General features: G+C 43.6%; 1 protein-coding gene across 2 annotated transcripts in view; it reads right to left on the bottom strand.

The window, feature by feature from the left end:
* Positions 1-4998: 4998 nt before the first annotated feature.
* Positions 4999-22952, bottom strand: part of FSTL4 (follistatin like 4) — a 232490-nt gene continuing 214536 nt past the window's right edge. For both annotated transcript variants that reach the window (XM_075766567.1, XM_075766568.1), the window contains 5 exons: positions 18156-18274; positions 15142-15291; positions 14726-14833; positions 11542-11651; positions 4999-8477 (listed from right to left, as the gene is read on the bottom strand). In XM_075766567.1, coding sequence (XP_075622682.1) covers positions 7775-8477; positions 11542-11651; positions 14726-14833; positions 15142-15291; positions 18156-18274 — 1190 coding nt within the window. In that variant the 3' untranslated portion in view covers positions 4999-7774. The remainder of the gene's footprint in view (positions 8478-11541; positions 11652-14725; positions 14834-15141; positions 15292-18155; positions 18275-22952) is intronic.

The raw sequence follows: 22952 nt of genomic DNA, 5'->3' as shown, positions 1-22952 counted from the left end.
TTTAAACCATGCGAATATAAAGTATCCAGCAAACTGACTCCGTCAAGTCCGTGTTCCGGTGGCCTCACCACCTCCTCACCGGTGTGGACACTGGTGCCAGGCTCGGTGCTCCTGCTCGTGGGGCTGGGTGAGGGGAAGAACCAGCCATGGACCACCAGCACGGGATGGTAGGGCAACTGCTGCTTTCCTTTCTAAACCTAAAAAACTCCCAAACCTTTATATTTGCATCAATCCTCTTACTCTCCCCTTCCCCATATAGCGTTCTGCTATACGCCAGCTGGCTGATGGAGAGGGGTTTTAGCTTAATGCAGGACACTTTAGCTAACTCAGCAGTGGGCTCGGGCCCGCTAGTCCGGTCTTGCTGGTTCCAGTGCGTGACACGGGTCTGCATTTCGGTCTGCGTTTCTTTGGTGGTGGTAGCAGTGCAGGGCAGTGCTATGCTCTCTGCTCCAGCATTTTTCCTGCCCTATCGGCTTTAGAAATCAGCGGTACCTGCTGGGGTTTGTGCTGATGTGGCCCATGTGTGAGGGGGGAAAGGGCAATGCTGCACCGGGATGTTGTCGACAAGTGTGATCGCACCCCCTTCCCCCCGTCAAAAAAATAAAGGCTATTGAAGATATGAAAATTAAAAGAAAAAAAAAAAGAATCCCTTAATGAGTTTTCAGGCTTGAGAAAATGCCTTGCCTTGAGAGAGTAAAATCTGCTTAAGAAATCATAAAGAAACTGATGTATCTACTGGATTGAAATAATTTTACAGAGAGAAAATACTGACTAATTTTGGCTATGGGATAAAGATGGCATCCTGCATGCCAGCGGCCGGATGCCAGAGCCAGCCAGCTTCCAAGCTGAAGCTGTGTCTAATACAGAGCTGACTTTGTGCTGAGCAAGCCCGGGACGTGGAAAACTGCCGAGAGCGCGGGGCTTGCTGGCGCTTGCTCTCTGTGTCGATATGTAGTATCTTCCTGGAGGAGTTCAGCTGGGCTCGACACAGCGGGGAATCTTATTTGCGCTAGGACTAGATGTGCTGATGAGCTGGATGATGGGAACAACTCGAAGCTTAGCTATCAGGTGGGACACAGACTGTTTCAGCCACTTGAAAGAAAGTGATGCTAGAGAGGGTAATTAATAAGTCAGTAGTTATCCTCTATTTGTTGTCCGACAATATTTTTGACACTCTATTTTAAAATAATTGCCTTGGGTTCCATGTAAAAACAAGACTGGAGCCCAGCGAAGCACTCCAGATACAGATAAATATAATATAGCCGCTCACATTGAATTGTCTCCAGGACAGGGTGTTCAGGGCTGGTGATGGGACAGTTCTGCATGCTCCAGGCTCAGAAGCCGCCCGCAGTGGGTGCAGTAGGTACCGGCCTGCAGGTGTGTCAGTGCTAGAGCAGATGAGGGTTGAAAGCAGAAAACAGTACAGTTGTTTAAAAAATAAAAATTACTAGCAGACGCCTTGTTACTCTTTCCTAGCTTGGTTGGACCTGCCTAAGAAAAGACCTGCCCCACTCAGATCAGGCTTTGCAAGCCCTCGAAGCAAATCCTCTGCAGAAATTACGCACCTTCCTATGCAGAAACGTCCCCCCACTTTCTGGAAGTCAATTAACATTGAGTTTACTGTGGCCTTAAATAAAACTTTAAAAACTCTCCCTCTGCAACATTCCTTGCCGTAAAAAAGAAATCTCAGGTAATGCTCCACTGTCTGCTCTGCCGTGATGACGGGGCGGTTGAAGTGCCAGCATCATTGCACCCTCTTGTTGGAAGTTAAGGATTAACTGGAAGCACAATGCTCTTGGGTTGGGCGTCCGATGGAGCAGAACGCGATGCGGCCATCAAGCCATGCGGCCATCGGGCGCATGCAGCTGTGGGGAGAAACCTTTGCTAATCCAGGAATTGGAGTTTTATTTCTGGAAATGCCGGTGCTCTGACCGTTGTAAATTGGGATGGGCTTCTTGTTTGGATTAGTGCTTGTCTTGTTTACTAGACGCAGCTGGCTTTCTGCTCTCCGCTGCGCTCACTGCCTTTGTCTGATGGCTTTGGACAAGTGTCAAAGACACCACAGACTGCCAAGGGTTAGATGGTGAAGTGCTTAATTAAACAAGCCCCTAGGCAGTGGCAATTTGCATGGTAGAAGCACCGCAGCAGGGATGATTTGTTTTTTCTTTTTTTTAAAGTTAGTATTGGGAACTGTTTAAAAAAAGCATAATGACTCTTTTTGGTCTTGCTTTTTGTCTTGCAACTGCAAGCACTGGAAAATACGCCCCATAATCCCCCCTGTGCTTCCAAACTTAAGATGAGACCTGCAAGAGCCTTGTTCACCTTTGGGCTTAGTGCCACTAGCATGAGTTTTCACCCCTTTTCCAGGAATTTTTTCTTACGAGGGACAAAGAAAATTACAAGAAGGTAAAAAAAAAGAAAAAAAACAACCAAAGGAAAATAGAGCTTCTTTACTAACCAGTCATGTCTGTGAGGACCGTAAGTCACCCGAGCACCCCGAGCCGAGGTGCCGAGGGTCATTAAGAGCAGCGTGCAAAGGCACCGGTACACCTCCCCCCGGGCTGCGCGGGGCCGACCTCGTGTGCCGTACGCGCCGCTGAACCGAGATACGGGCTGGTGCAGAGCGCGGATCGGGCCAAGAACGTAACAAGATGCACTGGTTTGCTCCAACCATCCTGCTCCACCTGTACAGGCTGTAAATCCCACCTCACCGGCTGTAAATCCCACCTCACCCTACTGGGCAGCCGTGGGATTTCGGCACCTGAGGTATTTTAGCAAACGGATTAGGCTGGGCTGCAACAGCCAGCTTGCATTGCACGTAATAAAAAACGTAAATGAGAAAGCGCAGCTCTGTACGTGCAGCCCCCTTCATCGCTGGGAACACGGCCCCAGCCTGGGCTGCAGCTCAGTCCCAGCGCTCGGGCACGAGCCCTGAGCCAACGCCTTTGCATTTTTTTTTTGGGGGGGGGGGTGGGCATCCCAATTTTTACCAGACGTGAGCAGAGGTGGGATTCCTGACCCGTTTTCAGGGTCATTAAAAAAAAATAATCCTCATAGCCTTGCTATTTCATTCTTTATTTTTAGAGACCAGTGCTAAAAAAGAACCAACCTTCTTGTGGAGGCAGGTTAAAAAGAAAGGTGCGATTTCAGGTGTCTTTTTCACCCTCTAGCAGATAGGACTGCTCTCGTCTCGGGCTCACCGTGCTCACCTGGGAATTTGTCCTGTCCTGAACACCAAGTATCATCGCGCCATCTCTTTTTTAAAAGAAACACACAAGTTTTCCTGCTCTCCAGATGGAGAGGTTTCCCTTTTATTTCACTCTGCTTCAAAAATTTAACAAGGGAAGCAAATAAATAGAACCCCCTTGCTCCAGGGGGGGATTGGGCGAGGCTGGGTGGGAGCACACCATGGCGATGCCGCAGGAGCTGCGGCCGCGACGCGGCTGAGGTGCCGCAGGGTAGAGGTGCACGGAGGGGGGAGCAGGGGTGAAATCCAGAAAAGGGTTCAAAGCGTTTGGGGAGCAGGAGCCGGCGGTGCCCGCTGGAAAGGACACGGCTGGCAGGGGAGATGCACGCGAGGCAGGGTGGAGGGGGGGGAATCAGCTCTTAGGAGCACGTAGCAGCACTAGAAGAGGTAAATATCACATTGATCTCTGCTTTGTTTGCCATAATCTGACTGTATTGAGGGGTTTTGGGCGTTGGTTTTGTCGGCCCAAGAGAAACTGCGCAAAGCAGTGAGTCAGGCAGCGAGCGCAGGGCTCAGACGGGAGGCAGACTGGGAGTTGTAATCCAGTACGGAAACCAGGCACCGGCTGCTCGCCTTGCGGGATGCACGTTGTTACAAGCAGCAGGATTTACCCCCAGCTTTTCCAAGGGAGAAATGGTCTGAACGTGAGGTGGCGAGTCAGGGTACGCAGCAGGCAGGGAAATCCCTGGGGTTGAGTGTCCCTGTCCCAGGGGCTCGATGAAGAGAGGCAGCAGCTATGGGATGCTCACTTAAAATAAAGCCCTGGATGGGGAGGCACAAAGAGGGGAAAAAAAAATACGGGCATCATGGCACGCCTGTATCTTTGATGGATAACCAGGTTATTGCACTCATGTCAACTCTCACGTCTCCCCCACCTCAGGTCCTGCTGTCCTGCCCCTTGTGCCGACCCGCTGTAAAGTCATGTGGGGAATTAGCTGTTATCTCCTCACAGAATTGAGATCTCGGCCTTTTTATCTGTTTTACGCAGTACCGCGCACACTACCGGGCCCTCTAGTAATTAAGACCTAATCATGGTATAAATCAAGTAAATAAGTACTTGTCGACAGGTCATCAGGACTCGGGTGTCTCTCGGGCAAAGCCGCGTTCATGGAGGTCAACACAGCCGAATGGCCAAACTCCTGCAAGGCGGGTGAAGTGTTTTTCGATAGCCCCCCCTCGCCAAGTCCCCTCTGCAGCCCTGCGAGGTTCCTGCCTCCCACCCATCCTGCGGACATGCCCATCTCTGCCCACCGAAGGCTTTTGGGACTTCTCTTGATTTTTTTTTTTTTTTTTTGGTAGTGGTAAAAAAAAAAATAATCAAAGTATTAAATGATAAGAATATGTTAATCATTGTCAGAGACTCCAAATTAAGGCACTCGTGAGTCTTCTTTCCAATTTAAAAGTGGATGGTTTCTAAATAGTCACTGAACTGCATAGTTAAAGATGTTAAGTAAAAACTCTCACTCATTCAGAAAGTGAAAACATTGAGGGAAATACTAAGACAAAACAGTATTTCCATTATACTGCTGTTTAACCTCAACAATGAATGGAAAATGCATCTCATCTTGGGACTAGAGTCTTATTGTCAACCAGGGACTATTTTTTTCCCACGATTCCAGTGTAAGAATACCCAACTGATATAAGAGTGATATAGGATAACCAAATGGTCATTAATTCAGTTTAAATTCATTCCAATTAATCACTGTGATTAATTAATTTATTAGCTAGGTATTAGTAGTGAATTGGTGGAGAACACGAAGAGAGTGGGAAAGAAACTGCAAACAAGGAAATGTAGTCTCTTTTCGACAGAGCTGAAAGGCAAAAACGAGTTGAAACATTTTTTGAGTATATATAAAATTTCTGTGTCATAAAAAAAATAAAATCAGAGTAACAAATGTGCAGCACTTTAATGTCAGATTTGACTGTCATTGGAACTGTTCACAAGTAGTGTGGACAATCTAAGTTGTACTTCATTTTCTATGTATGATATATAACCATTAGGATAATTTAGAAAACACATCACCAGAACTTGGGCTGAAGAGGGAAGAAAGGGAACATCTTTGGAAGGTCCAAGTGGGAGTTTTCAAGTGAACGCTATTCCAATATTTTGCGACAAACAGGAAGAAGTGAGGTCTGTTACACATCTTTCACAGCCTATATATAAACCAGCCTCAAGGATATTTACCTGAACAGATATATACAGTTTTTTTAAATATTCTTAAAAAAGTAATATTTGCTTGATCTATGACACAATGAACGCCTCTACTGGGAAACTTACCATAGGCATAATAAAATATTCAAGAAGTCATAAAAGATAACACGAGAGCAGTGTTTGGCCTTCGTAAAACACATTTAGGATGACTGCAACGTATGGATACAGCTTTGTTCAAGAAAGGAGTTGTGCATATTTAAAGGTACTTACAAAGCTGGTCTTCTCCTTTCCTTGACACGGCTATGTTTCCTAACCAGATGAGTAGAAAATCATGGACACCATGCATTGCTGAAGGAAGGCTACGCCAATCTGGTTTGTATGTCTGTGTTGCAATGATGGGATAGTCTCTTCTAACCCCTATGGCTCATAAAAGAGATGTAGGTTTCAGCCTATGGGTGTTGAAGGGCAATTTCAAGGACTCCATGTTCAATGAATTCATAGGATTCAGCTCCCCTTCATTGTCTGTCTGAACAGATTTTTGTATATTCTGTATAGAACCAAAATGGTTTAAATTACTTCAGATCTACAGCCATGCTAAAATGCTACTCTTTTGGTAAAAGTTTAACATTTAAAGCAAAGATTACCAGTGCTAGCCTGCATTCTTCTCATTTAAAATCCCTCTGGGTGCATTGTGAAATGGGTGACGTTAAGCATTTGTGCAGGAAAATAATTACCGCACCACTACCTATCACTGGACGTGTTGGTTCAGCAGCTGCTTTCGTACAAACTCTGGGCAACAAGGTCATTCGCAAAACGAGCTGGGTCTTTCAAAAGGCTGACGGGTGGCTCCGATGCAACAGATGTTTACCTTCGGAGAGAGTTCTCACCCACCCCAAGACCACATTTTCAAAGCGGCTCCTGGGATACAACCCCTCGGATGCGCCCGTTCGTGGTGGCAGTGGTGCTCACCTGGTTTGCACTGCTTTGCAAGCCACAGCTGCTCTTGCCCTGATTACTTCACGGTGATGCATACAGAAAGTTACAAAAACGCAACTAGAAAAGTTTTTATATCTTCCGAATGTGCAAATGGATCTATATTTTTATGGCAACTCAACTGAAATTTCTCAATGCCAGCTGTTGCATTCTAGGGTAATCCAGCTGGTTTTACATCAATCTCTTTGCTCATAACTAAAAGATAATTGACTATAAACAAGTGTACTATAAATGGGAAGAAAAAAAATCACAAAGAAAAACTGTTTCCCTGGATGCCTGAAAAGAAATAGGCAAATTAAGGCTATGACTAGAAAATGAGTGAGTTTTCTATTAAAAATACCCTCTGTCATTGTAGCTATTATTTTAGAAAGAACCAAGTGACTTCAGTGCTATTAAATATTTAATGAGAGAAACCAACAAGTTCTAGAAGGGTTGCTGCCTCCTATGGGAATAACCGTAACTAATTCTCTGCCCCTGAAGAGCAGATTTTGCATATTGTGCCCAAGCTGACTGCACTCAAGAGGTGCTGAAAGGCTAATGCCCCCTTCTCAACAAAAATTTTTACAAACTGACACCTCCCCTTCAGTGTTTCCTGGCTTCTACCCACTCTAATGGCCTGGATATTTCATGCCAAATTTCTCAAATACAATCACACAGATATGCACTGGAAGAGGGGGGACTCGTAACGTTGCCTTCAGTAGTACCAAGAGCAAAATTAAGCGCAGAAGAAAGCGAGCTGACAGTTACTATTTCTGTTATGCCTCCTTCTGAAATCACATCCGTGGATCCTCCCAAAGCCATCCTGCAGAGAAAACTGATCAGTTTTCATTAAATCGCTCTCCTAGGTTTCTGTGGTTTGAAAAACCGCTCTCTGATGCTTAGTTTCCCTCATCATCCAAAGGTGAATTTTAACTTAAGCAATCATTGCTTCTGTGGTCTCTCTGTGTTGGGGTGGGGTAGTCAGCACAGCCAACGGGCAAGGTATACAGGGAAGAAAAACCGATGGCTTGAACATAACATAAAAGCTCCTCAGCATGGAAACTCAAAATCTGTTTTGTTCTGCAGAATCACTAGGTTTCGTGGCTTATACGATATCTCAGTGGAGATATTCGCTTCCCAGCATTTTTCTCATAACCACAAATCATACCCCCAAATAAAAAATATCCCTTCAAAACCACTTCCTATTAGCAGAGCATACCTTATATTATAAAACTTGCAAGTAGACCAGTGTTGTACCATGAAGCCTATACAGGGGTTTTTTGTTTTTTCTTTTTTTTTTTTTTTTTTCCCAGTGTAAAAATATACAATGCTACTGCTCATTTGTTGCAGTGTAAAGGTCCAACCGGTACTTGCCTGCCAAAGGCTCTACTGCTATTGCCCTCTCATACCTCTCCAACCCAGACCACTGTGTTACCCCTCCTTATACCTGAAACCTCACAGCGTAACGTATTTTGCCTCCCATTTATAACAAACAATGAATCTTTAGCTGGTGTAATGAGATACTGTCCAAATAATCCACTGTCTTTCATAATTCTGTTGTAGTTGCTCCAGGGCCAGTCTTTGGATGTGATAGGGTCCTTTAAATTCTTCAGTACATTCATTTTCCCCGTTGACAGCTCTACAAAAAGCACATCTGTTTGCAAATGTGAAGTAGCATATATATAGTACTGATTGCCTTCAGTGAAAGAGGGTTGAAATGTCAGATCAGATACATGTATGTTTGTTTGTAAGTCATAAATCAACTTGATTTCCCCTCGGACGGATAGAGCCTGGACTTTGATCCTGCCACTGTCTTCATCCGCACTAACCAAATAGCGTCCGTCCGGTGAGATATAAGGTGTGCCCGACACATCGCTGTTGGGGCCGATGATGGCATCGGTAACACTGTCAATAACGAGCTGCGGTGACGCAGCCACCGACCGATTCCTCCTACACTGGACAAAGAAGTAACCGCCCAGGTGGGTATAAGCCATGGTCTGCGGTACGCAGCTATAGTTTTTGAAGTTGATAGTCTTGATGTGGGTCACAGTTTCCAGGTCAATTTTGTGAACTGCGGATTTCGACTTGTTAAAAATGAAGCCAAACCTGAAATAGAAAACATGACACTGAAGTCATCTCTGGAGACATGGCGATATGCTTGAGAAAAGACGAAAGTCAGCAGAACGGGGAAACTCTATCCTGTTCATTTTGGAAGCTTGTGCAATAATGCCATCTCTTTTCTGTAAGAAATCCCTTGTTTTAGTGCTTCTAAAAAGTGCTAAAAGGAGGTATATATTTCAGTTAAAATTAGCAACATGATCCTGCAAGCTTGGATATGTGCTTGGATATTTGAATAACATCTTCAAGAGCTGAAGCCTTTTATTGGGAAGACCAATTTACAATAGGAATAATACCAAGGTTGGGTGTTTTGTAGGCTAGTGTTGACCAATTTTGTATTTAATCTGTTTCAGCCCTAAAGAGATGTAATTCAATGTATACTCAAGACTTCTTCAACCTCAGAATAGAAAACTGTTCAAAATAAAGCACATCCCTCCCAGGATGGGGCCAGAGAGCAACTTCGAGCTGTATGTATGACCACTGAGTGAAGACCATGTCCAGCCTCATCTCCTAAACTATTGCATCAGAGGGTAGCTGTGATGTGCGTTTGCTACCTGTGGTGCCTGGGGACCACTGCAGGAGCTGGCAAGGCTGAGGCACAGAGCAGACTGCGTTAAACACCGTCCCGCCAGCCCCGGGAAGGTGTAAAACATTTGTCAAGGAACATAACCAGCCAGGGTGCACCGAAGAAAAGGGGTCTCTGTTTTCTGTCTCAAGAGAGGGCAGACAACAGTGAGCAGAGAAGAAATGTTCTGTAAAAGACATATGCTTCAGGACATCTGACCTTTGCTGAAGACAAGAAAAGGTCAAGAATAGCCAAGAAAGGTTTCTGCTTAATTTGAGAGGGAGACCACAGAAACAGCCCGTTTGTGCTCCCCTGGATTCACAGGTCACTGATACTGACTTACGAAAACTAATTTTACATCGAGTATCTTTTCATCCATTCAATGCCGACAGAAGGAAATGAAGTGAGTGCTTAGTTTTGTATCTCTTCCTCAAAAGATGTAAAATTGCTTTGTGAAATGTGGAGGACAACGTGGTTGCGTGCAGATAATACATATTTTGCTTAAAACAGTGGGTTTATTTCTTTATTCTTAATCCGTCTGTCAATGAGACGCTCGGCAATGATTTCACTTCGAAAGAACGAGCCAACGTAGTGTATGATCCCATGAAAATCACTGGGCTAAGCCTTTCATTTTCCCATTACACTCACATCCATTAGAGACTTCAGAAAGTATCTGCAGTGGAGATTTGTAGTGCACTGTGTGTGGGGAAATTGGATATGACACTTGTATTTCTCCTGGATGAATGCATTTTAAGTACACTTTAAAAAATGCTTTCCCTTACAGTATTTTTTTCCCAAGACTTCCTTAATACTTGGCCAAATGCCCGAAGAAGTTAAAAAATGGTTCTTATCATAAACTTTAATTTAAAAAAAGTGGGTCAGAATGTGTTTTATGTGCACACAGCTGCCGAAGAGGCGCAGCGCTTGCATGAAATCTGTGATCTGAAATCTCAAAGAAAACCTTGCACTTAGAGAGTTTTTAATAGACAACAATCTACCCTGGGAACTAATAAAAATGGATACATTCCCAGATATCCATCTGAAATAACAGGCAGCTGAAATACATATGTGGGACATTTGCATACATATATTTTTTTGGCTTGCGGAAGAGATGGCTTAAATATTCACCTTCCTGGGAAATGCTGGTATTGCCATTTATTGTTTCTGAGTGGAGAATTTAGAACATGATCTCAGTAAGTCTCATTAGACTGTGAGCAATTATTTTTCATGCTGAGGGTGAGAGAGAACAGACAAAGATCTGGCCCTGAACAAATGAAATAGGAAATGAGGCACAGCATCCTCTGCTTTGCACGTGGAAAACTATAGACTATTTTCTACATTTAATATTTCTTAAGGAAGATCACCTGTACACAACCAATTAATCACATTGAAGCAAAAAGACAATAAAAAAGTGTAGTTGTTCCACCTTCCAGACCACACCTTCTCATCTCAGGCTCTAACATTCAGCGGAGTCATCTACCTCCTGGCACTACTATCAGTCATAACGATATTTTGAAAACAAACTGGAAAAATGAGGTAGGGAAAAATTAAGAAAGACAGCCATGAAGTCTGCCTCATTATTTTGTGTTTCAGGAAGCAAAGTTATTTATTTTGGATCAGATTCAACACATAATCACTTAAGTGTGACCCTCCCCTGCACTCAGTGTTCACTGTAGGGAACCTAAGGAGTTACGTTATGAGGTTTTGAGTGTTTAACTTAGCTAAACTGTACTGGGGACAGAGGATGGTTAAACAGTTGTTATGTTGTAACATGGTAAGAATAGTATAAATTGCTGTGCAGTTATCATCAATTTTGACAATGTTAATGGGAGGTTTCCTGTGCCTGCTGGGAAGCAGCCAGTATTACTCCAAGTTATTAGTATGTTAGTTATACAATCTCATTAACCACTATATCACATTAACATTCAAAACTGATGGTTCATAGAGGTGGGGTTTTTTTAATATGCAGTGCATACCATTTCTGCTCAAACCATACACCTCACACAGAGATCCAGCATTTGAACAAGCTGGAAACACGTGGAAGAATCACACTTTATGCTTCAGGCAGAATAAACTTTTACTACTTCGGGTAATAAATCTTTGACATACGTTTCTGCCCAGATCCATAAAGCGGTTTTGAGGCAGGGAAGTCAACTTTCTGGTCATCGAGTTCCCGGCACAAGCAAGCTGGGGCAGCGTGTCATACTTTGCTGCAAGGAGGCATGGCTGAGCAAACTGGGGTTTGAACGCCCGGGCATGGTCTAAGGGAAGTCCAGCTTTGTGTCTCGCTGTTACATCGATTCACCGAATATTGGTAATTTGCTCAATTATTTCTCCGTTTCACATGTGAAAATGGGGATAAGAGTAGTTAGCTTGACTGTGGATTCATTCATTGGCATTTGCAAAGTGCTGTAAGATGATGAGAAGGATTCCCACTGGAACAGAGCAGCATGGTCACTGTTGCTATCCATTAAGATCATTCCTTACCTAACGTGATTAATAATAAGATTTGTAGGTGGTATAAAAAAATCATCCACTCCTTCAAACGGCGTGCGGATAACATGCTGATCCTCCCCTGCACTTGCCTCTGGTATTACCTACAATAAATACACACAAGGTTGAGTACAGGAAAAGCAGCGAGTAAGGCAGAAAGGTAAATACAGATTACAGTCATTCACAGTACCGAGTGGCTTTTCCCAGGGATGTAGCAGACTCAGATTGATTAATGACTTCAAAATATTGTTTGGTGTAGCTGTCTTGAAAAAGGTGTGCTAATAAATAGTATTTGAGGCTTGACATTTGTAAGGTAAGTACACAATTCTACTTTCACAAGATGTTTTTATCTTGAGAAAGAGCAGTCATGCAGGAGCTGAAGTAGTATGACAACACCAAGACCACAATAATTTATTCCTCACTGTCTAAAATAAACATTTATTTCATGGTCATATTTATTAATCTCACTTAAATGCACAGCGATAATTTACCAGCTTGAAGGATCAAACACTAACTCACAGCAGGTAATTATCACTTTGAAGGGGAAGAACTGTTCATCCATGGACCGCACCATATGCAAGTCAGGGAGGAGCAGAGAAAGGCCCGTTGGCTGTCCCCCCGTGCTGTCCTCCAGCACAGCGCACACCTCCGTGGCCACGGGAACTCACCTCCTCCACCGCTCCGGAAAAGGAGAGGTAGAAGTTTTCAATAATTAAAATGTTAAATCCTCAAACTGTTTGCTCGGTTCAAGATGACTCCAGTCCATCCATTAGGAACTTCAGCTGCTCTACTGTGCAACCGTAGTTGCTTTGAATTTATAGCTACATAATTCATTAAGGAAATGCTAAAACCCTACAAGGTTTAGCTCAGACAGCTGTTCTGGTCGTGCCATTTAGATTTCTTCCAATTAGATTGCTCAAGAAAGATGCCTGCTCTTGCACAGTGCTTTCACGAGGCCAGACATTTGCTTCCCAGAAGCCAGTAATGGCTAAACAACAGCATCCCGTTAGTCGGCTGCACGGGCTGTTTGATAAATCCCTGACTTCCAAAGCACGAGTGGAAATTTAGATCAACCTTTGCAGTAGCATCTTTGTTTAAAAAAAAAAAAAAAAAAAAAAAAAAGAGGATATTTTATTGCATGTCTGCAACTAATCACTGCAGGTTTTAAGAACGAACTTTGCCAAACTAGTCACTGCCCACCTTTTGGGAAAGAAGGTCGGAAAATAGAAAAGATCTGCTGATGCTGATGCTAATCTCATTCTCTACATGTGTAACTGCACTTCATAAAGATAACAGAAAGGACTATCTGAGAGCTGGAGCCTTATAACAAGTTTCCAGCTGTGCAGATGGTGTGTTCTTCTTAATAATCACACGCTTGTGCCATCTCTCCTTTAATTACAGAAACCTCTCACAGCTGGATGGAAGAAATTAAGTCAGAAAGGGTAAAGAGAGCCCATTTTGTCTCCTTATACCCTGTACAGGAAACTGCTCATCCCCAGGTGAGACAAGCTGGTGCCATTGCCTCAGAAACCTTCATTTATTTGCCCTCATTCTGTTTCTGGCATCTCTTCCTGAAAATGCCCATGTTGAGTTGCTGGTCCACTCAATTATTATTGAAAGTCCGCAGGCTGCAGCCATTATCTTGGATGGAGCATGGGGCTGGCGGGGATGGCTCGTCCTACCTTCATGGAGTAGCATCTCCAGCAAAGCCTCGGGCAACCCCATGACTAACATAGACTCCAGATTTGTAGGTTTTTAGGTCAGAAATCACAGCCACTGTTTTTCTCTGCCTGTTGGCGAATGCTTTAATGCAGGCTTAGAAGCAAACATTTCTGGTAGAAGGAGTATTTGCATGACACCTATGTTTCCAGAAAGGTTGGGTGGCAAATGCCAGAAAATAACTACTAGAGAAGGGTATGTCTGGATGGATCAAATCAGCTCTGGTGTCAACTCTGTCACATGACATAGAGCAGGAGCAAAATGCCCGATTATATGTCTACACTTAGTGCTTCTGTACTGTCAACAGAAGAGTGAATCCTCCAGAGCAATTCAGAAACAGAAGTTAATTCAGTTGCCCAAACCTATGTGCCCAGTATCACTGTGGGTCTGATGGTGTTGAGCTCCGGGGACCTCACTGGCACCCCTCCAGTGGAGTCACTGACAGCCAGTAACAGAATTTGTCCCTGAGGTTTTACTTTTGCTGTTTATGGGTTTTTTCATGCCTTTTTGCGTTTTCTTGTGAGAGGAACAATTCTACCACATTGTGCTCCATCATCATCCAAAAGGAGGTTGAAGGCTTGTGAGAGACAAGTAACAAAATGAGTTTAAAGAAAATAAGTGGCAATTTAGTGCACTGGCAGAAAAACTGGATTTCTATGTGGAAGATAAGAAGAGGTAAATGCTTTTACCCAACTGGAGAAGAGGGCGGTTTTCCTCAAGGCATAACGAGGGTGATAGGCTAGTAATCCTGAAAGAGGTATGACTCTTGAGGCACTGGACAATGCACTCACCTTTTAATGTTTCTTTTTACATGCAATGCCCCCAAACTCTGCAGACAGAAAAATTTGCAGGTCATCATAATGCCTGAGAAGGGTGCGCTGCAGCTCTGCAGTGAACACACACTTAGTCCCTACCTTGGGTGTGTTGGATGTGTCCTTGGATGTGTGCTCAGCCTGACTTACACCTTGGATGAAACACTACCAGTAGCCTAAAGAGTAACAGATTTCTATGCAGAAAGTGTGTTCTTTGTGGCTTCTTGGTACCCACGGCTTTTAGACCTCAATCGACTTAAAGAGAAGCTGCACTCACGCAGGCTGCAGAAATGACTCGGAGCATCGCAGGCTCATACTGCTCGCAGTCAGCTGCCAGCCCTTGCTGTATGACTTTATGGCACTTGGCTCTGTCATCGGCCTTAAAACAAAACAGACCTTGGCAACAACGCAGTCCTGCTGCCAGCCTACGGCACAGTCATTGCTCAAAAACAAATTAAACAGCAGGAAAATATGTGAGGATGGACGGAGGAGGGAATGAATAAAACACACTAGATATGCAAATGAAAGAGCAGCTTTATATCCAGACCATTAAATGCCGTTAATTACCTGCAACCAACCAGCCACCAGCTTGCTATTGATGAAGCCAAGCCAAGGAAGGGCAAAGGCTCAGGCACATAAGGACTTACCTGCAGCGTCGGTGAGGACTTCCGCATGTCACCCCAGCTAAGCACCCAGACTTGGTCGTGGGACTTGTCATAATGTAATTTGGTTGGTAATGGGTCAACAGCCAAGGACTTAAAAAAACCAGAGACAGGTATTTACATAGTGACCCAAATGCACATGACGAATATTGCATTAGTTTACTGCAGACATTCCCGTGTACCGCTGTTACGCCCATTTGTGCAGCTTTGCACAACTACCATCAAATCAACCGAGGGATTGGCAGCCGGTGAGGTTACAAACAGCGTGACCCCATGGGTGAAAGCATCACAGGCCCAGAGTTTTAGGGATGTAAGCAGATCCACCGGGCAAAGATTTACTTTTCTGGTCCCCTATCAAAGTCTTTTGCCATCACTGAATAAAGTATTCCCCTTGTAAGTACCTGCACGGCTTTCTGAGTCTGGATATCAATTATCATTACTCTATTCTGCTTAGGCTGCGTCACGTAAATGTACTTGTCTCTGACATTGACCGCTGAAGCCCAGAGGCAGGACTGAGTGCCTTCACCTTCCACTCTAGGACAGATCTCTTCCTGAGAAAAAAAAAAAAAAAAGGAGAAAAGGTTTAATTTTTACAAGTTCAGGGCCTGGAGCAGCAAGAAGCTTAGCCTTGAAAATCATAGAAAAAAATTCCATGGGGATTCCATTAGGATGATTTTTATTCCCCTTTCCTGGAAAATATGAAATAATTATTTTATCAGGTAGCACACTGCAGCCTGGCTCTACCCAGTGACATTAAACAGCTGTACCTCCTGCAAACTCACACTGAATTTAAATAACCACACAGTCTATGGATCTATCTTTTGAAGTACACTGTGGTTCATCAAGACTTGCGGTGCTGTCAGCATTTATTAGCAATAGAAATATCACTCTGTGCTTTGAAAAAAACCCAGAGATCTACATTAATTGAATCAGAGCTTTATATTTTTCATAAAGTCTTCATTTTCAGGTCAGGAGAGGGTGCTCTACGATGCTTGTGCTCAGGAAAAAAGTAGCAAAACCAAGTAGGGTCCTACAGTCCATTGCTCCAACATAGCGACTTCCCCCGTTCAAAAGGAACCGGATCCTCTTGCTTTGGACCAAATCCTGTTCACAACTGCCTGATGCCGCATTTTGTCTCTGATCCTCCACTCACTGAGTCCTATGCAAAACTGGTATTAGCTTTAGTGGGAGCTCACCGGTACCTAAGTTTGAAGTCACACATCATCTCACCAACAAGCCTCTGCATGTTGACTACTCTTCATCGCTTTTCCTTCTGTCGAGTTGCTTTATGTGAAAGAGCATTTGTGTGGGACCAGGCTGTGGTGTGGAAACGAGGGTAAAACTAAATGAATACATACATATTTCAGTGAGCACAACTGTTGGTTTTAAATCTTGTCAATACAACAGCCGGGTCACTTTAAAAAATGGTACAACCTCCCTAAGGGGAAAGCAATTAGAGCAGCAGATATTTTTCAGGGAAAGAGGAGGTACAAGCAAAAGCAATGCCAACACCAGGTCTGTATCAGAGCGATGGTTATGGATAAAAAGATCTCACCTCTAAGCAGCCCAACTTTGTCTGTTACCTTGGTGGAGACAACGTGTAAGGGTTGAAGATACAAGACTCAACAGCCTGGCTGCATTTTCCTTTCTGGCTCTCCAGCTGGGCTGGGGATCTACACTACCGCAAACTAAAGCATGCTACAAAAGCCCAGTGTTGGGCTTCCAGCAGCCGTTCACGCAGCCAAGCACTTGACAGCCTCCAAATTGCCCTCCTCATCCTCAGCTTGGGCTTTCGCAACACAGCATCCACCCAAACCAACAGGAGCAGGGAAAGGTCACTGGCCTTTCTGCTACTGCGCTCAGCCGCAGCCGCTCTATCTGCTTTTGTGCCCTCTAACAGCAAATGAAGAAAGCTTTGTTGTAGAAATCCTCCTAAAGTTGCAGGCTGGTGTCACTGTCTATGCGGCAAACACTCAACATACTAAAAGGGAAAAGGAAGGGAAAAAAAAAAAGTCAGTCCTCCCTATACCAAGGCAAACGGCCCTATGATAACTGTAGGAAGCCCTCAGAGGTTTCTCTGAAAGGCAGCCAAGTAATGACGTTAAAAATCCCTTTTATGCCCACCACTGTGCTGACATTATTTCCTTAAGTGCCCTCTCTGCTTTGTTCTTTTCAAGCTGTTTCTCCAGAACCACCTCTTCAATATTTACAGCTCTTTGGAAAAGAAACACAAGATTTCTGTCTCTGAGTAGCAACAACTCAAGTGTGGCTTAACAATATTAAGCCCATGCTAAGGGCCAGGCTTGGGGTGAGCATCAGTCTAGATTTCTACTGAGGTATATTAAACCTCAGTGGAAAAAAACCAAGTATGAACCACAAATTTATTGAGATTTAAAAAATACTGAATACAGACTCTGAAGATCTTGACCCATGGCAGAGCCTGACTCAGCCTGCAGGGTCATGATAGTGATTCTCCCTTTTGATTCCTCCCAAGATTGAAAGCAAGGCTGAGTCCTTTTCTTCAGAAGGGAGCCACATTCTCAGCTTCCCCTGTAAACTCAGCCTTTAAAAAAACCACCTAAATAAAAAAGTGACTGAGAAAGCATTTCTGGATGTATTTCAGCACCTGTATGTTATGACATTTGATAGTTTCACGAGTATGTATACGATGTGTATTACTACAGAAGAGGACACAGCACAGGTCACTGAAAACATTGGCCTCACAGGGCCTTCAGGCACGTGTTATCCCACTTGCCACGCTGCGCTCCACTGCGTACGAGCCAGAGCTTGACGGTCACTGACACCTGAACAAATTTTCCTTGCGATTTCCTAAAGCAAGTGTTAGGTGAACTCAGCGCTGGCAGAAAATGCCGGACAGCAAACAAGGATGGTGCGGGTCTCCAGTTTAGCAGCAGAAGATGCAGATGACCAGCATGGCACGACCATCTTCTGTGCAATCTTACTCACCTCCCTGCTGTGGTTTAACCTGGGAAACTACTTCTAAGGAGCAGAAAGTAGCCCACTCCTTTCCCGCTCAGTAAAAGGGGCCAGTTAGCACCAGTGAGTGATGTGTGCGTCTCTCTGCTATTGACTTTTGGACCTTCCCTACAGCCCAGTTACAGCTTCTGGGCAAGGATATGTAAATAGGGACAAGTGAAAGTCTTTGCCTACATTTCGACATGGTAACTAGTCAAATTCTCTGCAGTGTGTCAGTAATCCTCCATGTCAGTCTTATAACACAGGTGGTTCCCTTAATTTTCAAGAGGAGAAGATGATACACCTCAGGGATGGCACGCGAAACCCACCGAGCTCCAGCACCACTGTGTCAAACGCGTCCTTTAGCAATAACAACCTTTGCAGGGATTAAGAGAAAGTTTCCCAGCTGTCGGCTGTAGCTGCCGGGTTTAGGACTTACATAACTTGTGAAAATCCTCTCTTCGGGCCTGATGTGTCTCCGGATTTCACATTCGTTTGGCTGAAGGACTGTGATCCCGTCATCAGAAAAGACGTAGAACATATTCCCAACACTCAGGCCTTGAAGGGGGATAAAGCAAAAGAAGTAGAATTAATTTTTTTTTTAAGGTATCCATAGCTGTTAGGATTTTTTAAAAGAACTCTCCCTCCTCCCCCAACAAACAAAATCTGCCTTACATAAAAGTTGGTCATTTGGATGCAGTCGGTGCATTCACAAAATCAAATTTCATGTCACAACGAGGGCTTCAAGGAGTGAAGAGGTACAGACACATTCAAAAATGCATTGCCTTGGTGGCGGCGGTTGTACGCAAGTGACTATGTTCAGGTCTTGCGCATATGTACCAAAGCAGGACTTGATTACAAGAAGCCCCTGTATCACATTGTAACCCCCTCAGATTATGACTTTGGTTTTTCAGGATTTCATTAAAAATATCTTGCTAATAATTTGAGACCTGAGAGAGAAGCTTCAGTTAAAATTAATCTGAAGGTTGTCCTGTTACGGGTAACTTGACTTGCAACTGTGATGCAAAGTGGAAGTGCTTAACTGTTCCATCTGTTCCGCAAATGAAAATATATTCTTGATCTTCTTAAACTATCTGGATGAGCTAAGTATAGCCACCAAAACAAATACATTTTTGAAATCTTGCAAACTGTAATTCACAAATGTGTAGTTCAGCATCGCAATAGCACTCATTTATCCAACTGGGGCATTCCAGGAGATTTGGAAAAGTGTCTGACTGTCATTGCTCTGCTGTTAGGAGACTGTATTTTATCATTTCTGTCATGCAGAAATGCCTTAAACCACTGATAATTTAGTTGTTCTTCAGCTACATGCAATTGCATTAACGAGCATCTTTAAGAAATGTTCAGGATCTTTTCAAACACTCTAGTTAGAAAGATCCAAGCGTTATTTCATCTTTTTCATACCACCACCAATAAGTGTTTGCAATGACCACTGTCATCCCTGTTAATGTTGATAGTGTACTTCTCTGCCAGCGATATGGTAATGTGATAATTTGTAATTTCTAATTAATTACATTTTACCCATGGAGTAATAAGGTCCCGGTTCTACAAATCTGAACGATGTTCAGCGTTACGATTCCCCCGGCTGGTCCTGTGGCGGCAGCTCTAAACACTGCTCACGTCTACGGAGTTTCTCACATCTCGTAAGTGTGTGCAGGACTGAGGTCTAAGTCATCTTAGGAAACCTCCACAGTAAAAACATGTATAATTTGGATAAATGTATTTTTGGAAAATTTCATAAAATATATAGTATTTAGTAAGGCTAGGAGGGGGTTTTTTTGGTGCTATAAAAACCCTCCTCTTGTGCCAAATAAGTGGCTTCAGAGTACAGCTTCTCAGCATTGTGGTGTTTGCTGTACTGACAATGTTCAAGCTGAGTCTCTCTAAACCACCCCACAGAAATACCCCAGTTAGGGCATCAGGCGGGTACAGGAGCCGTGATCCTTAAATGTGATGCCACAGCAAGGGATCATGCACGTGATAAAAAAAAGCTACTGAACTTCCATCCAGAACTATGTTATCTTTATTGGCTAAGGGCTAATTCTTCACGAGTACATTGTGAAAACACTTCATTTGGGCACTTTGGACCAAAATCCACGCTCACAGCATGCACACAGCTCCCACCTGCTTCAATGGGATTTGAGTGAATACGTCAGAGGGCAGAATTTGACCCTGGCTGGAATGAGTGCACATATTTTCATGAGTCAAGGATTTTAATCCTAAGTGGAAACAGGCAGGCAACAAATTATGACCACTGTGAAGATGCTTATTATTATTTTCATGCACGACAGTAGCGTGATTTTGTCTGATGATCCTATTACAATGAGGGTGTATTTCAGAACTAAGGCCTTAATTAGTCACAGAAATACTTTGATAATAATTTTACCCCAGCAGGTTTAGAGTTAGTGACTTGGCAAGTCCCACCACTTATTTTACAGCAAAATGAGTGCAAGATTTTCTGCTGACTGATTAAAATGTGATATAAATTACTAATAGCATTCAGGTACCCTCTTTTAAAAAAAAAAATCAATTTAAATTAAAATACTTTTTCAGAGAGTAATCTTCACTCTGATTTTCAGACAAAGCAGGTTTTCTACTAGACAAACTAGGTGGTTTATTGTGACTTACGATGTATTTGCCAAGTCTTGATTTGGGTACATCTCTAAACAATCTCAGGGACATCGGTAAAACAGACTCCACTCTTGATGGTACCTCTGCAGCTCCTCAGTCTGGGGAGTTATTTCAGCAGAGAGGTGGGCAATGGAGAATTCTGTGTTATTTATACTAGTGAGGCAGGTACTAGATTGGGAACTAGGGGACTAATGATGGATGAGGAGGGTTTTTCTTTAATTGAAGACATTTCAGGTTGGATGATTAGTTTAAAAACTAAAGGCTTTATAAAAAGGCAACATACCTCATCCGTATAACAAAAACGAATATAACAAAAACCCCATTAAGAATGGGAAGGGTCTCCTAAACATAACGGTTCTTATTTGAACCGTTTCAGATGAAGTTGACTCTAACATCTTTATTTTTTATTTTTTAATCAGCAGAAGAAATAACACACAGACACTTGTTGGCTCAAGATTGAAATTTAGGAGGACACCTGATGACAACAAGAGTTTTCTTTATTTGAGGAATCCAGTCTCCACCTGAGTGTACATTTGTGTTTCCCTCCTTTGAGATCCAAGGGCAAATTTGTCACTGTGGAATACTCTCTTCTGATCTGATACTTGAATAATTTTCCTCAACTTAATTTAAATGCTTGGAAGTATTTTAGAACTGAAATTTGGTAAAAAAAAGGCTTTCAGCTTTTTAAGTGCATGCATTCATTGCCTGATGATTGCCTGCTGGTGTGATATGCTCCCTTTATCCAGGTATAAAGAAAGCAACAGTTGCTGAAAAATGAACACTGTTTGAAGACAAATCTCTACCTTACATTCAGGTTACTTGTAATTTTCTCTGTAGAGAATTAAAAACTAGTTTGTACATTGAGTAAATATTGCATGTGTTTCCAGTTCTGTGTTTAACTGGCCGGTCACGCTATGTGCACTCATTTCTTGAGGTTTTATTTGTGCATGGTCTGTGAAAAGTTTTGAGAACAGACTGATAGACTGACTTTTAAAATGACCAACTACTTGTGCTAAACCTTCAGCTTGCAGCAAAAGCTTGTTCTACGCAATATTCTGTCTAGGCTATCAACAGCTTTAGTTACTGCAGACCTTGTGGGCATAAGGATGTGATCATTTTAAAGGAGCTCAAGTCTAACAATCCATTTGCTGATATTGCTACTTACACCTAAGTTTTCATTTTAACTGAATTTCAAAACTACATTAAAATGTAAAAACAAAAATGCCATTCCTCTCTTTCAGCTTCGTCTGTGCCAAGGTTTCACATGCTAAAGTTTGTTCGATGGATTCTTTGTTTAGAATGAATGTGCTGGTCAAATACTACAGAACAACACAGGGCAATAAACCTGCTCTAAAGATTCTCAATTGTTTAGGAACATCAATAGTAAATCAGCTTTCACTGCCCATGTTTCCCCTGTACATTGCTCATACTTTTATTTAAAATGTGAAAGGTTGACAAGCAGTAAGTCCGTATTATTTAGCAAAATTATAATAAGACTTTCTGCAACCAACTTCTTAGTAGCTCTTTAAATATGACTATACTCCTACATCTGGTAGGGTTATCCAACTACTTTCTTTAAGAAGGAGCATAAGGGATGCAGTATATAAACAGCCACGTAGCATCACGCAGATGATGCTGGACTGATTAGATGCACTGGAGACTTCACTTCCGAGCAGCAGGGAAACAGCAATTCCTAGTGCCCACAATGCCACTTACAAGCACCTCAGCAGTAACGAGACGCTCCTCACTGCCGCGCACCAGGCAGTTGCAGGTGGCGTATTTGGGAATAAGTGCTGGAGACCCGTCTTAGGTGGCTGTGCCCCATCTCACGACCTCCAGCCAGATGCATTTGCTGCCTGTACGCGCCTGCAGCCAGCAGGTATGCGTCAGGGGTTTGCACACCTGCCTGAGGTTGTGCCGGTCACTAAGGGCTGGCACTTCCCTTCTGCCCCTACAATCCTTTGGGCCACGCCACGGCGATCCAGAAAGCTCCAAGCCAAGGGCATGAAGCACAACTGCCATTTTGGGTACCTGGAGGCACTACTTATGAAAGGGTCTTTGCACCCTCCAACCGCAGCGTGGGTGTGCAGCCCTTCCTGAAGGAACAATGGGAGGGAGCGGGGGTTGCGTGGGCAGGGGGGACACGGCCGAGAGCAGCGTGGATGTGTACAGAGACCTTCCCCACAAGGCTGGAAGGACACCAAGGTCCCAGCTTCCTCATATGCAACCGGCAGATATAAGAACTGGCTTATGCCTGAACTTCAATCCTAGAACCTTCCTGCAGTGAGCGGACACCCTGCTCAGGAGCCCGGAGGCGGGAGGCTCCCCATCCCTGCCCCTGCGCACCGTACCTACAGAGGCAGACGGGCGAGCTGCGGCAGAGCTCCTTGGGTCTTTGCATGGTGCGTCTTATTGTGCGTTTTGGAAATTATGACAGCACAAGCATGCACAAAATCAAATACATTTTCACTTCAAGTGCCTCCATAATATCTTTGAGTCAGTTAGCTGTTTAGGATGGGGTTTTTTTTTCTAATTTGGCTTCCAAGATACACAGATGTTGACCTTGTGCAGGGCACGCTACAAA

This window comes from Balearica regulorum, chromosome 14 (assembly GCF_011004875.1).
Source record: "Balearica regulorum gibbericeps isolate bBalReg1 chromosome 14, bBalReg1.pri, whole genome shotgun sequence".
Classification (NCBI taxonomy): domain Eukaryota; kingdom Metazoa; phylum Chordata; class Aves; order Gruiformes; family Gruidae; genus Balearica; species Balearica regulorum.
This window is presented reverse-complemented; position numbering and strand designations above follow the sequence as displayed.